Below are 22,125 nucleotides of genomic sequence, written 5' to 3'. Positions count from 1 at the left end.
TAATATCACCACCAGGATTTGGCCACGGACGTCACAACGATGCACAGAGGACACTCGCATACATTCGCAAAGAATTTTTATCAGGTAGTTACTGAGAGAAACCTGGCCTGAGCTGCTGTTTATGTGTCTGCCCCCCCCCTGCAGCCATACATAGTGGAGATCTGTGACAGCTTGAGAGGGAAGATCTTCCAGAAGTTCATCGAGAGGTGAGACGGGGGGAAGGTGGAGCAAGAGTTTGGTCATTTCTTCACCACGCACGCTAAATTCACATTCATCCCTCTGCTTTTCTTTTCCCTCAGCGACAAGTTTACTCGGTTTTGCCAGTGGAAGAACGTGGAGCTCAACATCCACGTGAGTACAAGCCTCCACAGCCGAAGTTTGGCTCGTCCATGAGAGAAAAATCCAACTGAACCTAAATGCATCACTTTAAACCACATATGAACATTCGCTCAGCTCATTGGTCAGATGTGTCAGGGGGCGGGAGCAAGAACTACAGGAAGAGGGGTGCGAGCGTGCTGTGCTGTCTGTCAGGCTGCAGGCAGAGCAGTAAAAGAGCTTGTTTGATCCACTGACAGGCTCAGAGTGTTATTCTAAGTGTGTGACAGCATCATGGAAAGGATCCCTACAGAGAGAGACCTGGAAGATCCTTTTGGTTTAACCACAAACAGCACACACACCAGACTACATTCACTAAAACAGGGATTTTAGAGAACAGGACACAGGAGCTGCTGGTCTGCTGCTGCCTTGAATCGTTTATTTGTGTTATTGTGTGACTTTTTAAAGGGTCAGTTCGGATACAACACAATATTTGTGACACGCAATAACATAAACAAACTAAGCAGCAGACCTGCAACTCTTGTATTCTGCGAGGTAAAATTTGTGCTTTTTTTCAATGGAGTCTGGTGACATTGAAGAGAGTGAATTAATGGCTGTTTGTGGTTGTTTGTAAGCCACAGATGAATCGCCCCAGAGTTTGTTTGGGACCAGAACAAGACCACGTCTTCTGAAGGGCGTCAGTGTGGTTGTTTTGGTCGTTATCTGAACCAGAGTCCATGTGATCCGAAGGGATGTGCAGCCAAAGAAAGATAATATAAATGGATTTTATCTTTTAATCAATATTCTGTCTCACTTCTGTTTTGGGGATAATCAGGATGAACATTTCTCAGTTCCTATAATGTAAAGAGGAAGTATAATGTTTTATAATAATTTTAACCAAGCAGCATCATTGAAAGTTTGCTGAATTAGCTGTTAGCAGCTCCGGTCTGCAGCGTAGCCGCTGGGATACAGACAGCCGTCCCTGGATTACTGTCCAGTTAAAAACATGAAGAATCTGGAGGCACGTTCTGAAATAAAAGGAGCGCCTTCTGTTCTATGATTTACGAGTGTTTTCAGACACAATGATAGTGGAAAGTGTGATTCACACTGAGCCTAAGATATGTGTCTCGTGTGTGTGTGTGTGTGTTGGTGCAGTATTTGTCTGCGTTATGGAGACTGATATTGACATAAATTGCAGAAACCGGGTTAAAGTATCGTGATGGCGGCGGCGGCTGCTGCAGCTGCCTCGCCTCACGCAGTATCTTTACCTCACATCTGTCCCCCCGTGGCCCCCTTCAACTCTCACACCTCAGTCTGAAAACCTCTGAAAAAGGAGATCCGCCGCCCTTTAGTTCCAGTCTGTTTCATGTTCGTGCTGACTTATTACAAATTAACCAGGAGGTCTAAACATTACATCATATGGCCGGACAGGTTGTTCATTGGACAGCTTTAGTGACTCATCCTGCATCATCAGGATCAAAATCAAAACAATATTTGTTCCAGTGACGGACAGCGGGTCAACTTCACTGAACCAAATGTGTTTATTTTAGCATTATATGACTGCACAAAGAAACAGGCAGAATCAGCTGACTCTGCACCTGGGAAGTATAATATGGTCAGGTAGGAACAGGAGAAAAAGGAAAGCTCTCTTCAAACACACCAGACTCCATTCAAAAAAACAATAATTTAACCTCACAGAGCACAGGAGCTGGAAGTCCAGTGCTGCCTCGATATATTAGTTTGTTTGTGTTATTATGTGACTTTTGTGTTTTAAAAATATTAATTCAGATCCAAATTAACCCTTTTAAAACACCAAAATCACACAAAGCCCCTGATTTACCTCCTGTGTTCTATGAGCTAAAATCCCTGTTTTAGTGAATGTAGTCTGGTGTGTGTGCAGAGAGCGATAGAACGGCTGTTTGTGGGTAAACCAAAAGGATCTTATAGGTCTCTCTCTGTAGGGATCCTTTCTATGATGACACTTCTGAGCCTGTCAGTGGCTAAACCAAACAATTATGTAAAAATGGGGCAAAAACAGGTTTACAAAACACCAGAGTTCTCCTTTAGGTTGGTTTAAAGTGGCCTACTTCCTGTTCCTGTTCTGCCTTTGTTTAAGTCCCTGTGCTCCTCTATCCATCCTCAGCTGACCATGAACGACTTCAGCGTGCATCGGATCATCGGCAGGGGCGGCTTCGGAGAGGTGTACGGCTGCAGGAAGGCCGACACGGGGAAGATGTAAGGCAGAACCAAAGTGTCAGCGAGGCTTTAAAGGACCCCATCATGCTGTGACCGCTGACGTGTAATCTGTGCTGTTTGATGTTGGAATGTCAGGTACGCCATGAAGTGTTTGGACAAGAAGAGGATCAAGATGAAGCAGGGGGAGACTCTAGCGCTCAATGAGAGAATCATGCTGTCGTTAGTCAGCACAGGGGTGAGTTACTCACAATCAGCTGCTCATATGTTATAACACAAGCGTCACTACAGTAAATATCAGGTGCAACAGCTAACGTTAGCTTGTTTGGAGCAAAGAGTGAAAGACGCCACGTTTGAGCCGATCCTTGACTTTAAACATGCTGTTTTTTCAGTTATGGCTTCATTCTTGAATATTCTCCCTAAAAAATGCTTCAACATAATCTGGTGTTTCGTCCATCTCGTGTATTTGAATGAAAACAATCTTCATGTTTGTTTGTCGGCCATTTTTAGCTAAAGCCGATGAAAACACTGTGGATTAACGAGAGCACGAAGACAGATCACAGAGATCTGCTCAGTACCGGAGAAATGCTTGTTAAAGGTCCCATTTTCTGTTTGTTTTGTAGTCCGTTCAGGTATTAGGAGCCACCAGAGCAGGTTTACATGGTTCAGTGTTCAGTAAACAGTATTTTCCTCAGAGCAGATGTAGCCGCTGGTAGCCGAGCAACCACAGGCGCTCCGGAGATGGGCGTGGTCTGAGTGAGGGCGCCGGAAGTGGGCGTGTCCTTGACCCACGCCCATTTTTAGCTCAAACTGAATAAAAGAAGAGGACGTAGCCTTAAAGCTTCATCCTCTCTAATGTCCAGCAGGGGGCGACTCCACTGGCTCCTGATTGGATGGAAGTCAATGAGGAAATGAGGCGACTTCTCTCCTGATTTATCAGCTCAGTGAACAGTTTCTGCTCTCAGTCTCTAGTTTACAGTCTTCAGCACAGCAGGACGTTCATTTAGTACATTATGGTCCATTTAGATGAATGAACGCCCTTCTGGCTCCAAAAAAACCAAGATGGCGACGCGCATGAAGCCACTTCTTCTATACAGACCTTGGTTGTAGGTGGAGGATCAGCTCATCCTACTTCCACTTTTATCGGCACCATCTTCAGGACGAGGGAATATTCCAGCAGAACATAAACACGTGTCGACACTGAACGCAGAGGTTGATCACGCCTGGGTGGTTTGGCGTGTGGAATAAATCCGGTACAGTTCACCTGTCTTCACCCCTCGTATCGTTTCCTCCATCGAACCAAACACAGTTATTTCATGCGGCGGCGGATGGCGTCTAGTGTTTGTCACTGTGTGTGCGTCAGGTTTGCCTCAGGCGGACAAAACAAAAACAGAAGAAGAGAAGTTAGTTTGTGCCTCTCTTGGTGTGATGGATTACGCTGTTGTTATGTAACTCGGTCTGGAAGCTTCCTTTTACTGCACTTGGCTCCAGTTTCTGTTTATCACTCACAGGAACACACACAGTTTCTGATCTGAGCTCCTTTGACTCTCCGTCTCTGCAGGACTGCCCGTTCATCGTGTGCATGACGTACGCCTTCCACACCCCCGACAAGCTCTGCTTCATCCTGGACCTCATGAACGGTAAGCTGTCCCCCCCCCACCTCCATCTCCACCCCACCTGTCCAGATTAAACTGGAGTCAAAGATTGGATTACTCAGCCTGTCTCCGGCCGGTCGGGTCACTCCTCCCCCAGGAGAATCAGGGCTTGATGGGATTTTGACCTCACCGATGACGCAGCCCGCGCTCGCCTTCGCCGACATCCAATATCGGCCCCCGTTTTTTTTTTTTTGCACGCCTGTCGCTTCAGGGCCGGTACTTCCTGTAGAGGCTCGAGCGGCCAGCGTCCGAGCTCCGTCAGGCGCTGCTCTCAGCCTCACAATCAAAGCCTGAGTCACATTTTAAAGCCGACACTCGACACAGTCATCATCATCATCATCATCATCATCATCATCATCGTGCAGCGTATGGTATGACGCTGCACGCTGTTACAGCCTCAGTGGGGCTATAAATACAGCTCGTCAATACATGTGAGGACGGAGACAGTTTGTGTGGAGGAAACAGTCATCCAAGGCCTCCCATTGATTCTCATTCTCTCCCCCTGAGAGGATTATCACAATTTATTGATGGATATTGATTGAGGCATGAGGTATTATGAAGTCATACTGACGCACCCCATGATCTGTGTGTTTCTGTGTGTGTGTGTGCGTGTGTGTGTGTGTGTGTGTGTGTGTGTGTGTGTGTGTGTGTGTGTGTGTGTGTGTGTGTTCAGGGGGCGACCTGCACTACCACCTCTCTCAGCACGGCGTCTTCAGTGAAAAAGAGATGCGTTTCTACGCGGCTGAGATCATCCTGGGTCTGGAGCACATGCACAACCGCTTCGTCGTCTATAGAGACCTCAAGGTACCCCCCCGCCCCCCCCCCGCCCCACCAACACCCCCCCGACTCCACGATGCTCTTCAGAACAGTCTGGAAACCTTAACAGGACCAGACTGGTGGTGAACTTTATCTCTGACTGTCAACTTATCCCATGAAAACAACACTGAGTGTATCTGTTAACTAAAGCCTGATATACAAGATACGGTTCAGGTTCAGGTTTAGAGGAGCAGCAGAGTCAGGTGGTAATTCTGTCTGTGTTCACGGTGGTTAAATGACTGGTAGGTAGTAAAAGTGTTGGAACTGGTCCAGTAGATCACCTCAGCCAGCAGCCACCAAACGGGCTGCAATGGCTGCAACGTGATCCTTTGGGACAACTGCACCTGATCACAGTAGGTCCACTAAAAGAGCTTGTTTGATCCACTGACAGGCTCAGAGTGTTATTCTAAGTGTGTGACAGCATCATGGAAAGGATCCCTACAGAGAGAGACCTGGAAGATCCTTTTGGTTTAACCACAAACAGCACACACACCAGACTACATTCACTAAAACAGGGATTTTAGCTCACAGAACACAGGAGCTGCTGCTCTGCTGCTGCCTCTAACAGTTAGCTGGTTTGCATTATTGTGTGTTAAACAAATATTGTGCTGGATCTGAATTAACCCTTTAAAACACCAAAGTCGCACAATAACACAAACAAACTAACCGTTCAAGGCAGCAGCAGACCAGCAGCACTTGTGTTCTCTGAAGTAAAATTGCGGTTTTTGTGAATGGAGTCTGGTGATTTTGAGGAAAGCAACACAGCAGCTGTTTGTGGTTAAACCTTGCAGGTTTTTCTCTGTAAGGATCATTTCCATAACATTGTCAGACTCTTATGAACTAAATATCTGTGAGCTGTTTTAAAAGGTTTTTGGTTTTGGACTTTTTGTGGGGTTTGTTGACAGTAAGAACAAAGTTCATGTGTTAATCTATTAGACTGATTAATCAATTGAGCGGAGACGTAAATACACAGCATGTTGCCTTTCCAAGACAGAGAAATATTTAGATTGTTTAATGTACTCAAACACTAAGAGTTACAGCTGAACCAGCGACAGGCCTCCACCGATGCCACAGATTCATATCAGCCGTGATTTCAGCCGTCCTCTGTTTTTCCTCCAATTCCCCTGTTTGGACTTGGTTGCCATAATAACAGATATATTTTGCTGGAAGTCAGGGAACAGTTTTAGGGCTTCAATAAACACTGCAGCACAATGCAGATAATGCTCCGAGGCTGAGTGTCGGAGGGGAGGGGGGGAGAGTGAGAGAGTGGTGGTTTTGCCAAACAGCGGAGGATAACCAGGACAGGAGGTTTTTCCTTTTATTGTCCACGCAGAGTTTTCTCCTGGCGAGCGGAAATTGTGACTTAAGTCTTGAATTAGCGAGGTCTCCAACATTGTTTCCTATACTTGTGATGTTATCTGCGGCGCTCTCCATCAGCGTCACCCTCTCTATCCCCCTCTGTGCCCGTGTGTGCGTCCTCCCTCAGCCAGCTAATATCCTGTTGGATGAACACGGCCATGTTCGCATCTCCGACCTCGGCCTGGCCTGCGACTTCTCCAAGAAGAAGCCCCACGCCAGCGTGTGAGTATCTGCTCCAAAGCCCCGTTCTCACAGGCTCCGTCTCTCCGGGGGGGAAGTGGGGAGATTTAAATGTTACCTACGCTGCTCAGCGGCTCTAATCCCGTTAATGTCAAGACTGTTTTTTCTTCCTTTCTTTCTGAACTCGCTGGTAGTTCAGGTCCGGACCGGCACTGAGGTTGAAGGAGGAGAAAAGGATTTTGCCCACCTGATAGATCATCTTGTGAGAGATCACAAGATTTTAACAGATCAAGACCCTTTTCTGTAGTTTGTAACAGTGAAAGGCAAAGCGGCTTTATTTATCCCCAACATTTCAGACACAGGCTTTACAGAGAACCATGAGAATGAACAATAGGAGTCAAAACAGACGGATTATTGTTCATTCAGGACAGAAAGGTTTAGCTGAAATGGAACAGAGGAAGTGAAAGGTGCAGAGGAACTCATCAGTCTGAGGCAAAACACCTGGAAGTCAAATAAAATACTGAAATAAAGGACAACAGATCCAATTAAATAACCAAGTAAAAGATTTAGAATGAAATAAAATGCCAAAAAATGTAGTGAAACAACTAAAATGAAGGAAAAATTTGAAAAAAATAAATAAAACCTAAACTAAATAAGTAAAGAGGTAAAATGAAATGATTTTAAAATTAAATAAAACATTTAAAATAAAATAAAAAGGCTAAAACATAGAATGAAATAAAATAACATAATTACCAAAACTGAAATAAATACCTAAAATAAAGTAAAATAGTTCATATTAACTTAAAGCTGCTAAAAACGTAAAGGTCATCTTCAGTGGGCAGAATAATAAGAGAATAAATAATAATCTGTGTATTAAAATCTGATAATCTGTGAAGGATCAAAGCGGCGCTCGGCCTGCTGGGACTGGAGGTCACATGGTTTCCCTCCTGCCGTCAGTGACCAGAAGCTAAAATGGCGTCCGGAACCACGTTTTCGGCGAGGAGATATTTTATGAGCCTCGTCCTCGTCGCCACCGTCTGACGTTAATCGTGTCCGAGCAGGGCTCAGCTGTTCCACTGCGGCCGTGGAGAGTAACGTGTGTGTGTGTGTGTGTGTGTGTGTGACAGGGGCACCCATGGCTACATGGCTCCAGAGGTCCTTCAGAAGGGGACGGCCTACGACAGCAGCGCCGACTGGTTCTCCTTAGGCTGCATGCTCTTCAAACTGCTCCGAGGGTAACCACACCACACTCACTCCTCCTCCTCCTCCTCCTCTTCCTCTTCCTCTTCCTCCTCCTCCTCCTCCTCTGCTTCTGCTTCTAAATCCCCCCTCCTCCTCCTCCTCTTCTTCTTCTGCTTCTAAATCCCCCCTCCTCCTCCTCCTCCTCTTCTTCTTCTTCTGCTTCTACATCCCTCCTCCTCCTCCTCTTCTTCTACTTCTACAGCCTTCCTCCTCCTCCTTCTTCTGCCTCTTCTTCTCTCTTCTTTTTCTTCGACTTCCTCTTCTTCACCTATCTCTTTCCTTTCTTTTTCTTCCTCTACTCCTCCTCCTCCTCCTTCATTCTTCTTCTTCTCCTCCTTCTTCCACTCTCCTATTCTTCTTTTTCTCCGGTCCTCCTCATCTTCTGTTGCAGCTTCGTCGTCTTTTCTTTTTAATGTGAATTCTCCTCTTCCTCTTCCTCTTCTTCTTCTTCTCTCATCTGCTTCTTTCTCTCTGCTCCTCCTCCTCCTCCTCGCCCTCCTTCACTCTTCTTCTTTCTCATTCCTCCTCTTCTCCTCCTTCTTCCTCTCTACTATTCTTTTTCTCTGATCCTCACCATCTTCTGCTGCTGCTCCTTCATCTCTTTCTCTTCATCTTGTTCTTCTCCTTCTTCATGTCTCCTCTTCTGGTTCTTCCTCTTCTCCTTTTTTGCTTCTTCATCTCCTCTCTTCTTCTTTCTTCTGCTGCTTTCTTCTTCTTCTCCTCTGTGCTCTTTACTCCCTCCCAGTGGTGGAAAGTAACTAATTACATTTACTTAAGTAGAGTAAGTAAAGTCCTCCAGTCCTCCTCTCTGTGCTGTTCCTTTACTTTAGTACTTCAGGAACATCTCTGTACTTCTACTTGAGTGAAATCCTCCTCTGTAGTACTTCTCCTGCTGCTTGTCCTTCCCCCTCCGTGTTTCCAAACCTCTTCAGCCTCTTTGAATCTTCCTCCGTCCGCACCTCCTCTTTCTCTGTGTTTGATCTTGTTTGTGTGTGAGGCTGAGTGTGTGTGTTTGTTTGATCTGGAGTGTGTAAATGCCAGAGGTCTGAGCCCAGTAGGTCAGAAATCAGCTAAAAGGGGGGGACAGAGAGAGTGTGTGTGTGTGTGTGTGTGTGTGTGTGTGTGTGTGTGTGTGGTGGTTGATGTGTGTGAGAGAGAAGAGTGTGAGTGTGTGTGTGTGTTCTTCCATTGATGTGTGGACTGGTGTGTTTGAACACTTTAAAGAGGACGAGTGTGTTGGTCTTTGGTGAAAGGTTGGCTGCTGCTGCTGCTGCTGGACGGACGGACGTATTTAAACACTCTGAGTCTGAATCCTCTCTGAGAGAAACAGTTTTTATTGAAGAGTAAAACAGGTGCATGAATTCTGTCATACATAATATTCCATCGTTTATTCTCCATGAAGGCTTTTGCTCAAACTCTTTTGCCTTTTATTGATGAAAACATTTACTAGAATCCTTTGGGGCACTAAAAGAGCTTGTTTGATCCACTGACAGGCTCAGAGTGTTATTCTAAGTGTGTGACAGCATCATGGAAAGGATCCCTACAGAGAGAGACCTGGAAGATCCTTTTGGTTTAACCACAAACAGCACACACACCAGACTACATTCACTAAAACAGGGATTTTAGAGAACAGGACACAGGAGCTGCTGCTCTGCTGCTGCCTCGGTCAGTTAGTTTGTTTGTGTTATTGTGTGTCAGACAAACATTGTGTTGTATCTGAACTAACCTTTTAAAACACCAAAGTCTCACAGTAACACAAACAAACTAACTGATCGAAGCAGCAGTTGACCAGCAACTCCCATGTTCTCTGAGCTAAAATTAGTGTTTTTGTCAATGGAGTCTGGTGACCTCGAAGAGAGAGACATTTGTTATTTCTTCAGTTTTCCTCTAGTGAACGTCTGAGAACTGAACGTCTCCGCTCGAACATGCAGGTGGTTAATTAGAGTGAGGAAGATCTAGGTCATTTCAAATTACCATTTTTTAATTTATGGTGCTGTAATATTTATGAGCACACAGCTTCAAGTTTTAACCAAGAACGTTAAAGTGTGTGTGGGGTTGGAAGGTGTGATTGGATGCTTTATACTTTTAGTTTTCTTGTTTCTTTTCTCCCACTTTTATCTCTCATCCCTTCTCTCTCACCTCCATCCTCACCCCACTTTTCTTCTCCCAATAATCTCCAATAATCTCTCTCTCCGTCCTGTCCAGGCACAGTCCCTTCAGACAGCACAAGACCAAAGACAAACACGAGATCGACCGCATGACGCTCACCATGGTAAGACACACCTACACAGGATGGCTGGCGTCCTCAGAAAGCCTTAAAAAGTCTCAGATTACTCATAAAAGGCCTTAAATAGTCTTTATTTATTTATTTGTTGTCTAAAACTCACATTGATCGTACATTTATCTTTGTCCCCTGGGGGCCACCGTAGTGTCCGTCTGGAAGGCATCATGGCTGATCTAGCTAGTTAGCTAAGCTAGTTTCTTCCTCCAGGACTTTAACCCGTCCTCCGTTCAGTTCTCCTTAGCTAAGGGACCCACTTAAGCTCTCCTTAATTTAGGAGAAACATGAAGGCTGTTGGACTGTAGGGGACAAACGTGTCACGTCTGGGAAACATAACACGAAGAACAACTGTCGAGGCAGAAGCAGCCCAAACACATCTGATTTATTCCGGTAGTTTGAGCTTCAGGGCGAGAACAATCTGTAACATTATCAACTAACTCCAGAGAAGAAAGTGCAGGGAGGGAAGGACCCAGAGAAAAGGCCTCTCGTCCCGACATCCATCAGGACCGCTTTTTAGTTCAGACAGAAATCTGATTGTTCAGTGGAGGAAAAGATGAGAGTTCTGGAGGAAAAACACTCAGAGCGTCGCTGTCGATCATCGATGAGGCTCTGAGTGACGTGTGGACATTAAACGCCTCGTCTGTTACTGAATGAAATGATCCGACTCGACGGGACGAATCCTGAACTGATCGAAAGTGTAAAACCAGTTCTTGAGCGTCTCCGTCAGAGTGCTTCATCTTCTACTTTTGTCTCCATCCGTTTATCTCTAGACACTTTATTTCCCTTTACTTTGGTTTAAGAGATTCCTTAAGTTTAAGACCAAGATAAGGGGAAAACCTAAATTACACAAGTCAACATTTTTAAGGAGACTTAAAGAGAATATTTAAGATTTTTGTGAAACAGCTTTAAGCAGAATCTTAACTTAATCTTAACTAAGCGCAGGCGTCTCATCCGTCAACTTGAACCGACGATCCACGTCTCGCCGCTCCAGCTCAGAATAGTCGCCCAGTTCCTCGAAACGAAACGAAACGAAAACCAGATGAGAGGAAACACCTGTTTGGACTTTTACTAGTAATAAACTTATAATAAGAGAGAATAAATAGAGAATATTTTCACTTTAGAAGTTTATTTTATGGCCTGTAGTTTAATTAAAAGGTGACAATAAAAGTCTTGACATTTAACCCGCTGATCCGCTCCGACGCCCCGCTCCACGCCGGCGGCTCGTTTCCTAGAAGAGGTCGACGGAGCTGCACACGGTGGCGGATGCACACATCTCTGTGTAAACACGCTGTAAAGCTCGCCGGCAGCACGAGTCTTTACTTAACCCGGAGCACGTGTTTACCGTTCAGTAATACCAAACGCACACAGCCGTTTGGACCCTGTGCACACTGAGCTGTGTGTGAACACACCGTCACACCAGGGGCAGGGCTCTGTTTTTAGGTGGTGTTCCACCGTCTCTCTGTCTCTCTGCCTGCTGTCAGTTTACTTTGCTGCGTCACGAGAAGACTCGGAGGCTTATGGCAGAAACCGACTCTGATAAACTGAGTCCCCCCCTCCCTCCCTCCCTCCCTCCCTCCCTCCCCGGGTCAAACGGATTTCTAGCCACATGCAGCGCAGCTTTACGCAGCTTTAAAGATGCTCACAGCATCGCAGCTTCATCCGCCTGGAAGAAGTGTGGATTATAGTGGTCTGTGGTTATCTTCATCACTGATTCATCGATCATTCCTGTCTGTAACAGTTTCCCAGAGCTCAAGCTGACGCCTCTAACAGTCTCGTTTTGTTCGACCAACACGCAAAAACCCCCAAATATTCAGTTTACATCGATGTAAAGCAGAGAAAAGGAGCAAATCCTCACATTTCAGGAGCTGAAACGTTTTTTTTGCTGCTTGAAGAGTAAATCAAACTATTTTTCAGTCTTCTGAACAGTTCTGATAATTCGGCTCAGACTTCTCTGAATTGTAATTAAACGTGACTCCAAATATCGACCTCGTTATCAGAAAAGTAAAGAGACTTCTTTCTCTTTCTGTGTACGGACGCCGTTACGGCTGCGTCCACCATCGTTTCCATGGAGACGAGGCTGCACACTTGACACTTGAACTCATTTTCAGTTCGTATTTATAGAAGAACAATATTATAATATTCTATTTATTCAGTATGTGGAGGGGAGAAGAATCAGAACAGGAAGCACCCGTTAGTTGACTTCCTCTGTAGGGGTTTGACAGTCAAATGAACTTTCTGTGAAGGAAGTTTGCCAACATGCATATTAACAGTTGGGTTCTAAAACCTGTGATTTACATAATAACATAGAATAAAAAAGTCTGGAACATTTTTCAGTGGAGATGGTGCAGGGATGATGAGATAAGAACAATATGGAAATGTTCCTTTGGTTAAAGCACATCAGAATAAATAACAGGAGCGTAACGGACACGGTCCAAACATGTGGACACGTTAAAGTTAAAACACTTTCAACGAGCAAACAGTCTCAGATGTTGCTGCTTTTATCGTATGGATCCAATTTCCTGATCGGATGCACGTCGCTCTGTGTGTCGGCTGTAAAACTTTAAGTGGTTCCTAAATATTTGAGCTCCTCGTTAATCAGGACACAAGCAGCTTCGTGAAGTTTTTCTTCCTGTTCTGTCGCTGTGACGTTTGAGCTTCACTCTTTAAGTCTCTGTTTAACACCTGGGTGGAAAGAGCCCGACTTTGTGACATCACAACTAGTCTGGGGGGGCCAATCACAGTCCAGTCCAGTCAGACACATTTAAAACAGGATTAAAATACCAAAATAAACAGAGTGGATGGCAAATAAATGAATTAAACCCCAAATAAGAATGAAACCTAATAATACTAAATATATTGTGCCACAGTAAAGTCAGACATGAATCAATACTTCTCTGATTCAGCTCCTTAAATGTGAATATTTCCTGGTTTGATATAAACTGATCAACATTTTTCACCATTCACTCACATCTTTTTAGACCAGACCAGGAAAGGTCTTTAAAAACGTCTTCATGTGTCTGTCGTCCTTTTTATAGTTCAGCTACGTGTGCTCATTAATATCATTAAGGACAAACATGTTTTCTCACATTAATAACAATCGTTCTTTAACTGAACCACTTCTTGTCATTTTACAGTATTTAAAGCCTTAAATCTAATTAAACTGGTGTTAAAAAGTCTTAACTTGCTGATAGATGTAGACACAGGAATACATTTACTTTGAAACTCACGTGCTCCTGATTAAGTGCAGAACTTGCCTGAGAATCTTCACGTTTTAAGGTTTTCTTCAGTACCACAACAGCACAGTGATGGCTGTCTGTACATTTATGGGTACACAGCCAACTGGAGGTGCTAACAGCTAATTCGGCGTACAGTTTGCCAACATATGAACAACTATAGGCTTGAGAATCGGCGAAGCAGTGCGGCGAATCTTCATGTTTTTATGTTTTCTTCAGTGTCAAACTAATCCAAAAACACACAGAGGTTCAGCGCTAATGAGAAGATATTCCAACACACAGAGTCTGAGTCACAACAGTGTGTTTGGCGCCTCGTTGGATTTACTGTCGGGCCTTTTGATGTCCTGGGTCAGATTGGGCAAACACTTGGGATGAATGGCGTCCATTGAGCCCACCCAGTGACATATCTGCTCTCGCCCACCCTTCCACTTTTCTCCTCCTCACGGCCGAGCCGGACTTGTGTAAAGGCGACATGTTGTGTTTGAGCACAGACGAGTTCACAGTGACAAACTTGGCTGCTCTTGCCAGCAGCAGCAGCAGCAGTTGTCCATCACAGCGGACATGAAGCAATTGAGAAGGGTTGCTGCTTCCTCCCACACACACACACACTCTCACACACACACACACACAGGCGCTATTTGGCCAAGCAGGACCTCTAAACAGAAAGTATGATCTTTCATATCACAATAAATCCAGATTAGGATTTTAATCCAGCCACTTAATCTGCTCTATCCCCTTAATCCTCGTCCCTGGGTGTGTGTGTGTGTGTGTGTGTGAGAGAGAGGGGCCGGCCGGCCGTGCTGCAGCCTGACGGGGCTAAAAATACTGCTCTATATGTCTTAGTGTTTATTAAACATGATGAATGGTCTCATCACATAAACAGCAGAGAAAAGGCTGAGAGCTGAGCGGATCAGGACAGGAAGAGATGGATAGAAGCAGGGCTGGACCGGAGCCAGATAGACGGTACTCCGGCTCCTCTCAAACGCTTCCACGGAGCAGCTGACGGGACGTTTCAGCCGGTCGGCAGAGAGGAATAAAAGGGCGGCGGCTGACTCGTGCTGCAGCCGTCGTAGGAAGGGACAGGTCCACACAGGTGGCCGGGAAGCAGCGAGGCGTTGATTATTGTAGCTCTGCTGCCGATTTGGCCACTTATTAACATGGTCAACAGCAGCGGTGTTGGCTGTGACACAGAGCTCGTGGAGGCAATTAAGGTCCTTTAAAACCCTCAGCAGCAGAGTGCCGCAATTTGCATCAAAATTCGTCGTCCCTGAGTCACAACTCTGTCAAATCAGAACTCACAGTGAGACTTAGGCTCCACACTGATGCAATTAACTAGACTAAAACATCCATGAATCCATTAAGAATTCACAAAGTACCGTTCTTATAGCTGCAGAACTTGCCTGGGATTCTTCACATTTTTATGTTTTCTTCAGTGTCTCAGTAATACAGTGGTGGTTGTATGGACGTTAATGGGTGCACTGCAAACCAGAGCTGCTGACGGCTAATTCAGCCTGCTTTTAACGCCGCTAATTTGCCAAAGCATTATGGGAGATGTGGTTTCAAGATTTTGAGCATGATAGCAAAAACCTTAACTGTCCAGTAATGTGAAATGAAAGACACACTGATGTCATAAAGTAGATTAAAACATCCATGAATCCATTAAGAAATCACAGATAAAAAGACCGTTCTTATAGCTGCAGAACTTGCCTGAGAATATTCACATTTTTATGTTTTCTTCAGTGTCTCAGTAATACAGTGGTAGTTGTATGGACGTTAATGGGTGCACTGCAAACCAGAGCTGCTGACAGCTAATTCAGCATATGTTAAAGCCTGTAATATAAACAACTATATATGCTTAAGAAACAGTGTTGCGACATTGCATTTCCTGTTTACATCTGGACAAAGCATTATGGGAATTGTAGTTTCAAGAGCATGATTATGACTATAGTCCAGGAATGTGAATATTAATAAGATGCCGTGAAACATACATACAGTGTCAGTGCACACATTAGGCCCTCCACATGTATGATACAGGCTGTGTGCATGTCGAGGGAATGAACCTACTGTGCCAAAAACAGAACTGATATCCAAGCAAGTGAGAAAATCCATCAATAACTGTGTTTTCATGACGTTACTGAGGCTCGGTTGTCTTGGTCTAGCCTGTGGAGGGCCCACAGCGGAGGGCCACTCAGCTGCAAATGATGTCAGTGTGTTTTCCAGCAGCCGTTTCTCACTCTGACCCCCCTCACCCTCCATGTTTCCTCCCTCTCTCCCTCCCTCCCTCCCTCCCTCCCCCGTCCTCTCTCTTTCAGAATGTGGAGCTGCCAGACTCTTTCACCGCAGAGCTCAAAGATCTGCTGGAGGGGCTGCTGCAGAGAGACGTATCCAAGAGGCTCGGCTGTCAGGGCCGAGGGTACGACACACACACACACACACACACACACACACAGAGGCTGAAAAGTTGACATTAACTTCACCCCATATCAGCGTTGATATCCACGGGCGTGCAAATGAATTCATCAGTCAGACGTATTTTGCTAGATGTGCTCATTAAGGCTGGAAACACTGGGTGGTGTCGTTTGCGGCCCAGTGAAGACGGATGGAGACGGACACCGAGTGATCTGATGGAGGCTGAGCTCATAACTAATTTCATCAGCGCTGTCATTTCGCATCAGCTTACGACTAAAGCGGAGCGATGGATCGCTGTCTGCGCCGGGCGTTTGGCTAAATAGCAGGATGATGAGTGTTTGTCAGAGGGGAGTACTGTGGCAAACACTGCCACCTAGTGTCTGAACGCAAGCTAACACCTGGACACGTCCTCTCTCCCCGTGTGTGTGTGCGTGTGTGTGTGTGTGCGTGTGTGTGTGTGTCACACATGCAGAGCCCCAGAGGTGAAGGAGCATCAGTTTTTCAAAGGCATCGACTGGCAGCAAGTTTACCTCCAGAAGGTGAGTTTTTAAGCTTATTTATGTGTTTAATGTTATTTACACACCAAAAGTCAGTAGGCCGGCCTGAAACAACACCTTAGAGATACTTAATTTATACTTATTGCACCTAGACAGTGTGTATTGACAAGTGTGTGTGTGTGTGTGTAGCATAAACTGATGCCACACCTTCGATGGGCCTTTAAAATACACACAGACATTAAGATACATGCATTTCTGCAGCAAAGGCACAAGAGAGACAAACTCAGCAGTAAATACGGAGATTAGAAACCCTCAGTAAGGGAGCACAGACAGAACAACAGCAGGCACCAACCATAATACAGTAAAACACAATAAAAGGAGGAGGAGGAGGAGAAGCAGGGGAGGTTCAGTCTCAGTGCTGCAGGTTAAAGCTGTTTGTCCAAATGAAGATTTACATTAAAGGACAACTTCATTATTTTTAAACACCGGCTCCGTTTTTACATATTTCGGTTTCACTGAGCCTCCACGAGACGAGTATTGTTTTCTGAACGCAAACTAACTAAACCAACCACAAATGAATGTGCCGAAAAGCCAGATGTCCAGGTTTTCACACAGCACTTAAACACAACACACATTTTTGTGACTTTGAAAGCATCAAAAAACGGAAGAATTAACAGAACCTGATGTTTGCCAGCCCACAATCTGTAGATAAGCAAAAATAGAAAAGAAGTGAAATAGATGGATAATAATAGATGAACTGAAATGGATCAATGAACATGATTTTGATAAATAAAGACACTGATATTTATTCAAGTTATATTTTATATTTATTTTGTTTGAATGGTTTTGTATTTGTGAACTTTCAGGTCGTCACACATTCATGAATCCTGTGTTTATTTCTAGATCCTGAAACATGTTTTTTAGACTTGAGACTAATTTATCTGCAGCAGAAGTGAAACTGTTTCTCTTCTTTTTAGTCCTTATTCATCAAAATGTTTTTTAGATGCTTGTTTTACAGTTTACAGTTTGGTTTTGTTCGATCAGTGGTCTTACAGATGTTACCTCCTTCACTGCACCTCGTACAGAAAAGAGGAAAGAATTACTACAGAAACTTGTGAATTAAACCCTGAACAGAAGAATATTGATAATTGGCAGTTATATAAAACTCTTGTGCAGCAGATGAGCTGAAGTCTGTTTACAGCCACAGACGATGGAGCTGCTCTAGTCATTAGTCCAGTACAGTTACAGTTGCCATGGTTACCCCATCACTTCAGGGAAGCGCTGCTATGGGACTGTCGCCTTGTCGGTTCTCCTGTTATCCTCCTTTGTCACTTTCTCCTCCTCCTCCTCTTCTCCTCCCTGAACCCGTCTCTCTCTCTCTCTCTCTCTCTCTCCGCCTGCAGTACTCTCCTCCTTTAATTCCTCCCAGGGGGGAGGTGAACGCTGCAGATGCATTCGACATCGGCTCTTTTGATGAGGAGGACACCAAGGGCATCAAGGTAAAGCAAATCCATACACTACATTTACTACCCACCCCCTCACACACACCTCCCGCACAGGAAGGATGCTGTGAGCCACAACGATCGCCTAAATATGGACGCTTGCAGTGTTTGGGAATAAAGCGAGTTGCTGTAAATCTGCTGCTCAGAGGTGGATTTATATGCTGCACTCATCCTCTGATCTCCAAAACTTTTTTCACTCTGTCAGCTCCAGCTAGCTAACACGGCACATTGAATCCCACTGAGGAAAAAGCTGCTAGCAGTGGCATTAATGCTAACACAGCTTTTGCAGGTAGGGAACTGTGAGTGTCCCAAACCGTCAAACTAATGACATTTGCACTGAAAAAGGGAAAGTTGGCTTATATGAAATTGTAGTGTGCTCAAAACCACCAGACTCCATTCACAAAAACAGTGATTTAACCTCACAAACACAGGAGTTGCTGGTTTACTGCTGCCTGGATCAGTTAGTTTATTTATGTTATATCTATATGATATTAGATATTGTGCTTAATCTGAATGAGCCGTTTAAAACCCCAAAGGCACACAATAACTCAAACAAACTAACCGATGGAGAAAGCAGTAGGGCAGCAGCTCCTGAGTCCTGTTCTCTAAAATCCCTGTTTTAGTGAATGTAGTCTGGTGTGTGTGCTGTTTGTGGTTAAACCAAAAGGATCTTCCAGGTCTCTCTCTGTAGGGATCCTTTCCATGATGCTGTCACACACTTAGAATAACACTCTGAGCCTGTCAGTGGATCAAACAAGCTCTTTTAGTGGACCTACTGTGATCAGTTGTCCCAAAGGATCACGTTGCAGCCATTGCAGCCCCTTTGGTGGCTGCTGGCTGAGGTGATCTACTGGACCAGTTCCAACACTTTTAGCACCTACCTTTGTTTAACCTTGAAAACATTTAGTTATTTAGACACCAAAAAATAAAAAAGAGCAAAGAATTAATTCAGGATGTTAGAAATGTGACCTTCCTGCTGTTTACCATCAAAATACACCAGAATTATCGACCCATAGAGAATTAAATCAGTTATTTAATCAAATTAAATGTGGATGATTAAATAAGTATCAGTTATGGGCCTCACACACAGACTGAGTCTTCCAGTCTCATTTTATATTTATCAAACAGCCGTAAACACACGTTAGCAGTGTTAACAGAGCTGTCTCACCTGAAACAGGTGTTTATTCACCAATAGTGTCTCCGTCCACCGCTGATTAGAGAAAATCCATCACAGAAACAACATGTTGTTCTCAATACTGAGTGTTTGTTTGTTTGTCTGGTGAAGATGCTCCTCGTCCTGGTCGTTTCCACCCACAGGCAGAGCCTCTGGGCTGCTTTATGTGCTTGTTTTCTCCCTCAGACTTTATTGGTTCTCCTGGAACATTAGATTCCTCCTTCATTAACATTTGATGTGGCTGCAGTAACGGTTATTCATCCTCCGACGCTCAGGCCCAGAGAAGTCGGTTTACGCTTCCCCAGACGGTGCTTGTGATTAACTCAGGAGTAATAATCTAAATTACTGCAGCAGAGTAACGTGGAGCTGCGGTCCCACGACGTTAATCCAGCCGGAGCGAAAGGAGCGGTTCTGTCAGAAAACCCTGAAATAACAGGAGCAGGGAGATCAGATTACTGCAGCGTGCACAGCAGGTGGCTCTGCATGATCCCCACAGATACTTTAGTACCTTCATATGAACTCACAGATAGAAATACAGAGGTAAATAAGAGGCATTAGTGTTTTGTAGCTGCAGAAATATTTGTGTATTATTTGTGAGAAAGTTGCTCTCACAGTTAGCTAGTTAGCTAGTTAGCTAACAACCTTCAGTTCTTTGTACACCTCACATCTGTCAGCACAAACTGTGTCCACACGTCCACTAAAGGGTTCAACAGCTGCAAACTCCCATTAATGTTAAAACTCCTCACATGAAGCTAAAGGTGGAATCTGTGCGTGACATGTCTGCTGTTGGTTAGCCTACCCATGATGCATCAGTTATTCCTCCCTGTTAGCACGGTGATGTTGGCTACTGATTCCTTCTTTCTTCCTTCGTTTTGGCGTATTTGACGAGTTTGAGTGTTTGATATGAGGTGAAGATGAAGTTCTCCTGCTGCTCTTTGGGGCTTCCTCCCTTTGGCATCGATCTTTATGGAAGTAAACACTAAAAATGATGTATTAGGTAACGTTACTTGCAGCGTGAATAAAACTTAACTTCATCTTTGTCACACTGGATTTTCACTGCCAGTGTTGGTGAAGACAACAACTCCCATGATCCCACGCTGCTGCACGACGTCATCAAACTAAGCCTTTTGTCATGTTTTGTGATCGACAGGTCTAAACTCTCAGTGAACTTTGAAGCCAAATCAAAGTGTGACAGTTTAATAAGAAGTGGAACTGAACAGACTCTGATCATCTAGCGCACTAACACTAACACTTCCTGCCTCTTGTCCCTCCTGTAGTTGCTGGACAGCGACCAGGAGCTGTACAAGAACTTCCCTCTGGTCATATCGGAGCGCTGGCAGCAGGAAGTGGCGGAGACGGTCTACGAGGCGGTCAACTCGGACACGGACAAGAACGAGGCTCGCAAGAGGGCGAAGAACAAGCAGCTCGGCCACGAGGAGGGTAAAGACAAAAGTCAGGGAGCGGACACAGCGGTGGGGGGGGGGGGCTACGGGTCCTTAAACACGCAATGCAGACTGTGTCCCATCCTGACCACCACAGGGCGGCGTGGAGGAGCTCACTAGAGAGCTAACCTGCAGAATCTCTCCTGTTCAGTGCAGCTCATGTCGTCATTTGCTCCACGAGATCTCTCACACACTGATAATCTAAACACTGCTGGTGATGAGTCGCCTTAGGAAGTGATGAGACGATGAGTGTGATGGACGTGAGGAAGATGTCTGACAGACGTTAGAGTCGTAGACTGTACATGTATAGAGATTATGATAAATCTAGTTTTTACTCATATTGGGACCAGTTATTCAGTTAGCGAGCCTATAGGAAGTGTGTTAGGAAGTGTTCAGACTCCTCCCCCTGTGTCCCTGTGCAGACTACGCCTCGGGGAAGGACTGCATCATGCACGGCTACATGCTGAAGCTGGGGAACCCGTTCCTGACGCAGTGGCAGCGCCGCTACTTCTACCTGTTCCCCAACCGTGTGGAGTGGAGGGGGGAGGGCGAGTCGCGGGTGAGTCGGCCTCTCGCTCTTACTCGCGTGTCTGTCTGTCCCGAGGAAGGGGTCTGTCCGTCTGTCTGTCTGTCTGTGTATGAACGCTGTCTGTCTGTCTGTCTGTCTGTCCTGACTCCGCCCTGAAGGAGGCGTGGCTAAAACATTTTAGAAAGCACAAAGACGGGGTGAGTGTTCACACCAGGTCCCTGCTGTCTCTGTCCAGTGTTTACAGCTCTAGTCCCCCCCCCCTCCCTGCTTCAGCCTCAGTAGTGTAGCTTCAGTGTTTAACCCCACCCCCCACCCCCCAGAGAGGCGTTCAGGTGCTTTTGGTTCGGTGGAAAAACTCTTTAAACCCTGAAGAGGAGGTTAAAGTTCAGTGTTTGTGGACAGAAGGGTTTAATTACTGCAGCGTTTCTAAACTGAAGACAAGAAGTCTGAATGAGCTTAATAGCATGAGGGTGGAAAGAGTTCAGTACGTCACAGACTGGATTAAAAACACCCTTAATATATAATATATAATATATTTATGTACTCTACTCAACACTTCCTGTTTCTTCCTGGCTTTTATTGTGAAATACTTGCAGGACTTGCACAGCTCTTGTAAAGCGCTGCCTTCTAGTTACAGTTACCTAATACAGCAGGTGTAGCCAAAAAAACACCAAAACGTCAGACATTCTGTTATTTATGGCTGTTATCAAAGGCAAAGTAGCTCAGTAGAGCTGGTGGCTGCCTCACTGGGGTAATAACAATAATAATAATAATAACTTTTATTTGCACAGCACGACACTTACAAAGTGCTTCACAGGCAGAAATACATTAAATAAAATTCAGATTCAGAATACTTAGTTAATCCTGAAGGGGTTTTACAATCAATTCATCTGTAAAGGAGGAATAAAATAAATCGATTAAAATAAAATAAATGGAGCGCATCACACAAAACAAGCAGCAGATAAGGAGTAACAACCTGTACAGGTGAGCTCCTTTTCCACTAGGACTTTTATTGTGAAAGTCTGGTAGTTAATATTCAACCTGTGGCCGAGTCCAGTTCAGACCCCCCCCCCCCCCCCCCCTCTACCGCTCAGCCCCGATGATGCTTCGTTACCTGTGTTCACCTCCGCTCACTTCTGATTGGCCGATTCGCTTCACAGCAAAACCTGCTGACGATGGAGCAGATCGTGACGGTGGAGGAGACGCAGGTGAAAGACAAGAAGTGCATCCTGCTGCGCATCAAAGGAGGGAAGCAGTTCGTGCTGCAGTGCGAGGTACCGGCCGCCGTGTCCGTGTGT

At 45.1% G+C, this 22,125-nt stretch overlaps 2 protein-coding genes across 3 annotated transcripts in view; one reads left to right on the top strand and one right to left on the bottom strand.

Moving 5' to 3' along the window:
* Positions 1-22,125, bottom strand: part of scarb1 (scavenger receptor class B, member 1) — a 238,870-nt gene that overhangs the window by 9,602 nt on the left and 207,143 nt on the right. The window lies entirely within an intron of this gene.
* grk3 (G protein-coupled receptor kinase 3) overlaps positions 1-22,125 on the top strand; it is a 57,419-nt gene that overhangs the window by 34,411 nt on the left and 883 nt on the right. The window contains exons 6-20 of the mRNA XM_070849981.1: positions 145-206; positions 300-351; positions 2,459-2,550; positions 2,647-2,746; positions 4,070-4,148; positions 4,837-4,967; positions 6,466-6,560; positions 7,646-7,753; positions 9,966-10,032; positions 15,587-15,687; positions 16,156-16,222; positions 17,584-17,679; positions 20,134-20,296; positions 20,721-20,857; positions 21,988-22,101. Coding sequence (XP_070706082.1) covers positions 145-206; positions 300-351; positions 2,459-2,550; positions 2,647-2,746; positions 4,070-4,148; positions 4,837-4,967; positions 6,466-6,560; positions 7,646-7,753; positions 9,966-10,032; positions 15,587-15,687; positions 16,156-16,222; positions 17,584-17,679; positions 20,134-20,296; positions 20,721-20,857; positions 21,988-22,101 — 1,464 coding nt within the window. The remainder of the gene's footprint in view (positions 1-144; positions 207-299; positions 352-2,458; positions 2,551-2,646; positions 2,747-4,069; positions 4,149-4,836; positions 4,968-6,465; positions 6,561-7,645; positions 7,754-9,965; positions 10,033-15,586; positions 15,688-16,155; positions 16,223-17,583; positions 17,680-20,133; positions 20,297-20,720; positions 20,858-21,987; positions 22,102-22,125) is intronic.

This window comes from Pempheris klunzingeri, chromosome 19, assembly GCF_042242105.1.
Source record: "Pempheris klunzingeri isolate RE-2024b chromosome 19, fPemKlu1.hap1, whole genome shotgun sequence".
NCBI classification, from domain to species: domain Eukaryota; kingdom Metazoa; phylum Chordata; class Actinopteri; order Acropomatiformes; family Pempheridae; genus Pempheris; species Pempheris klunzingeri.
This window is presented reverse-complemented; position numbering and strand designations above follow the sequence as displayed.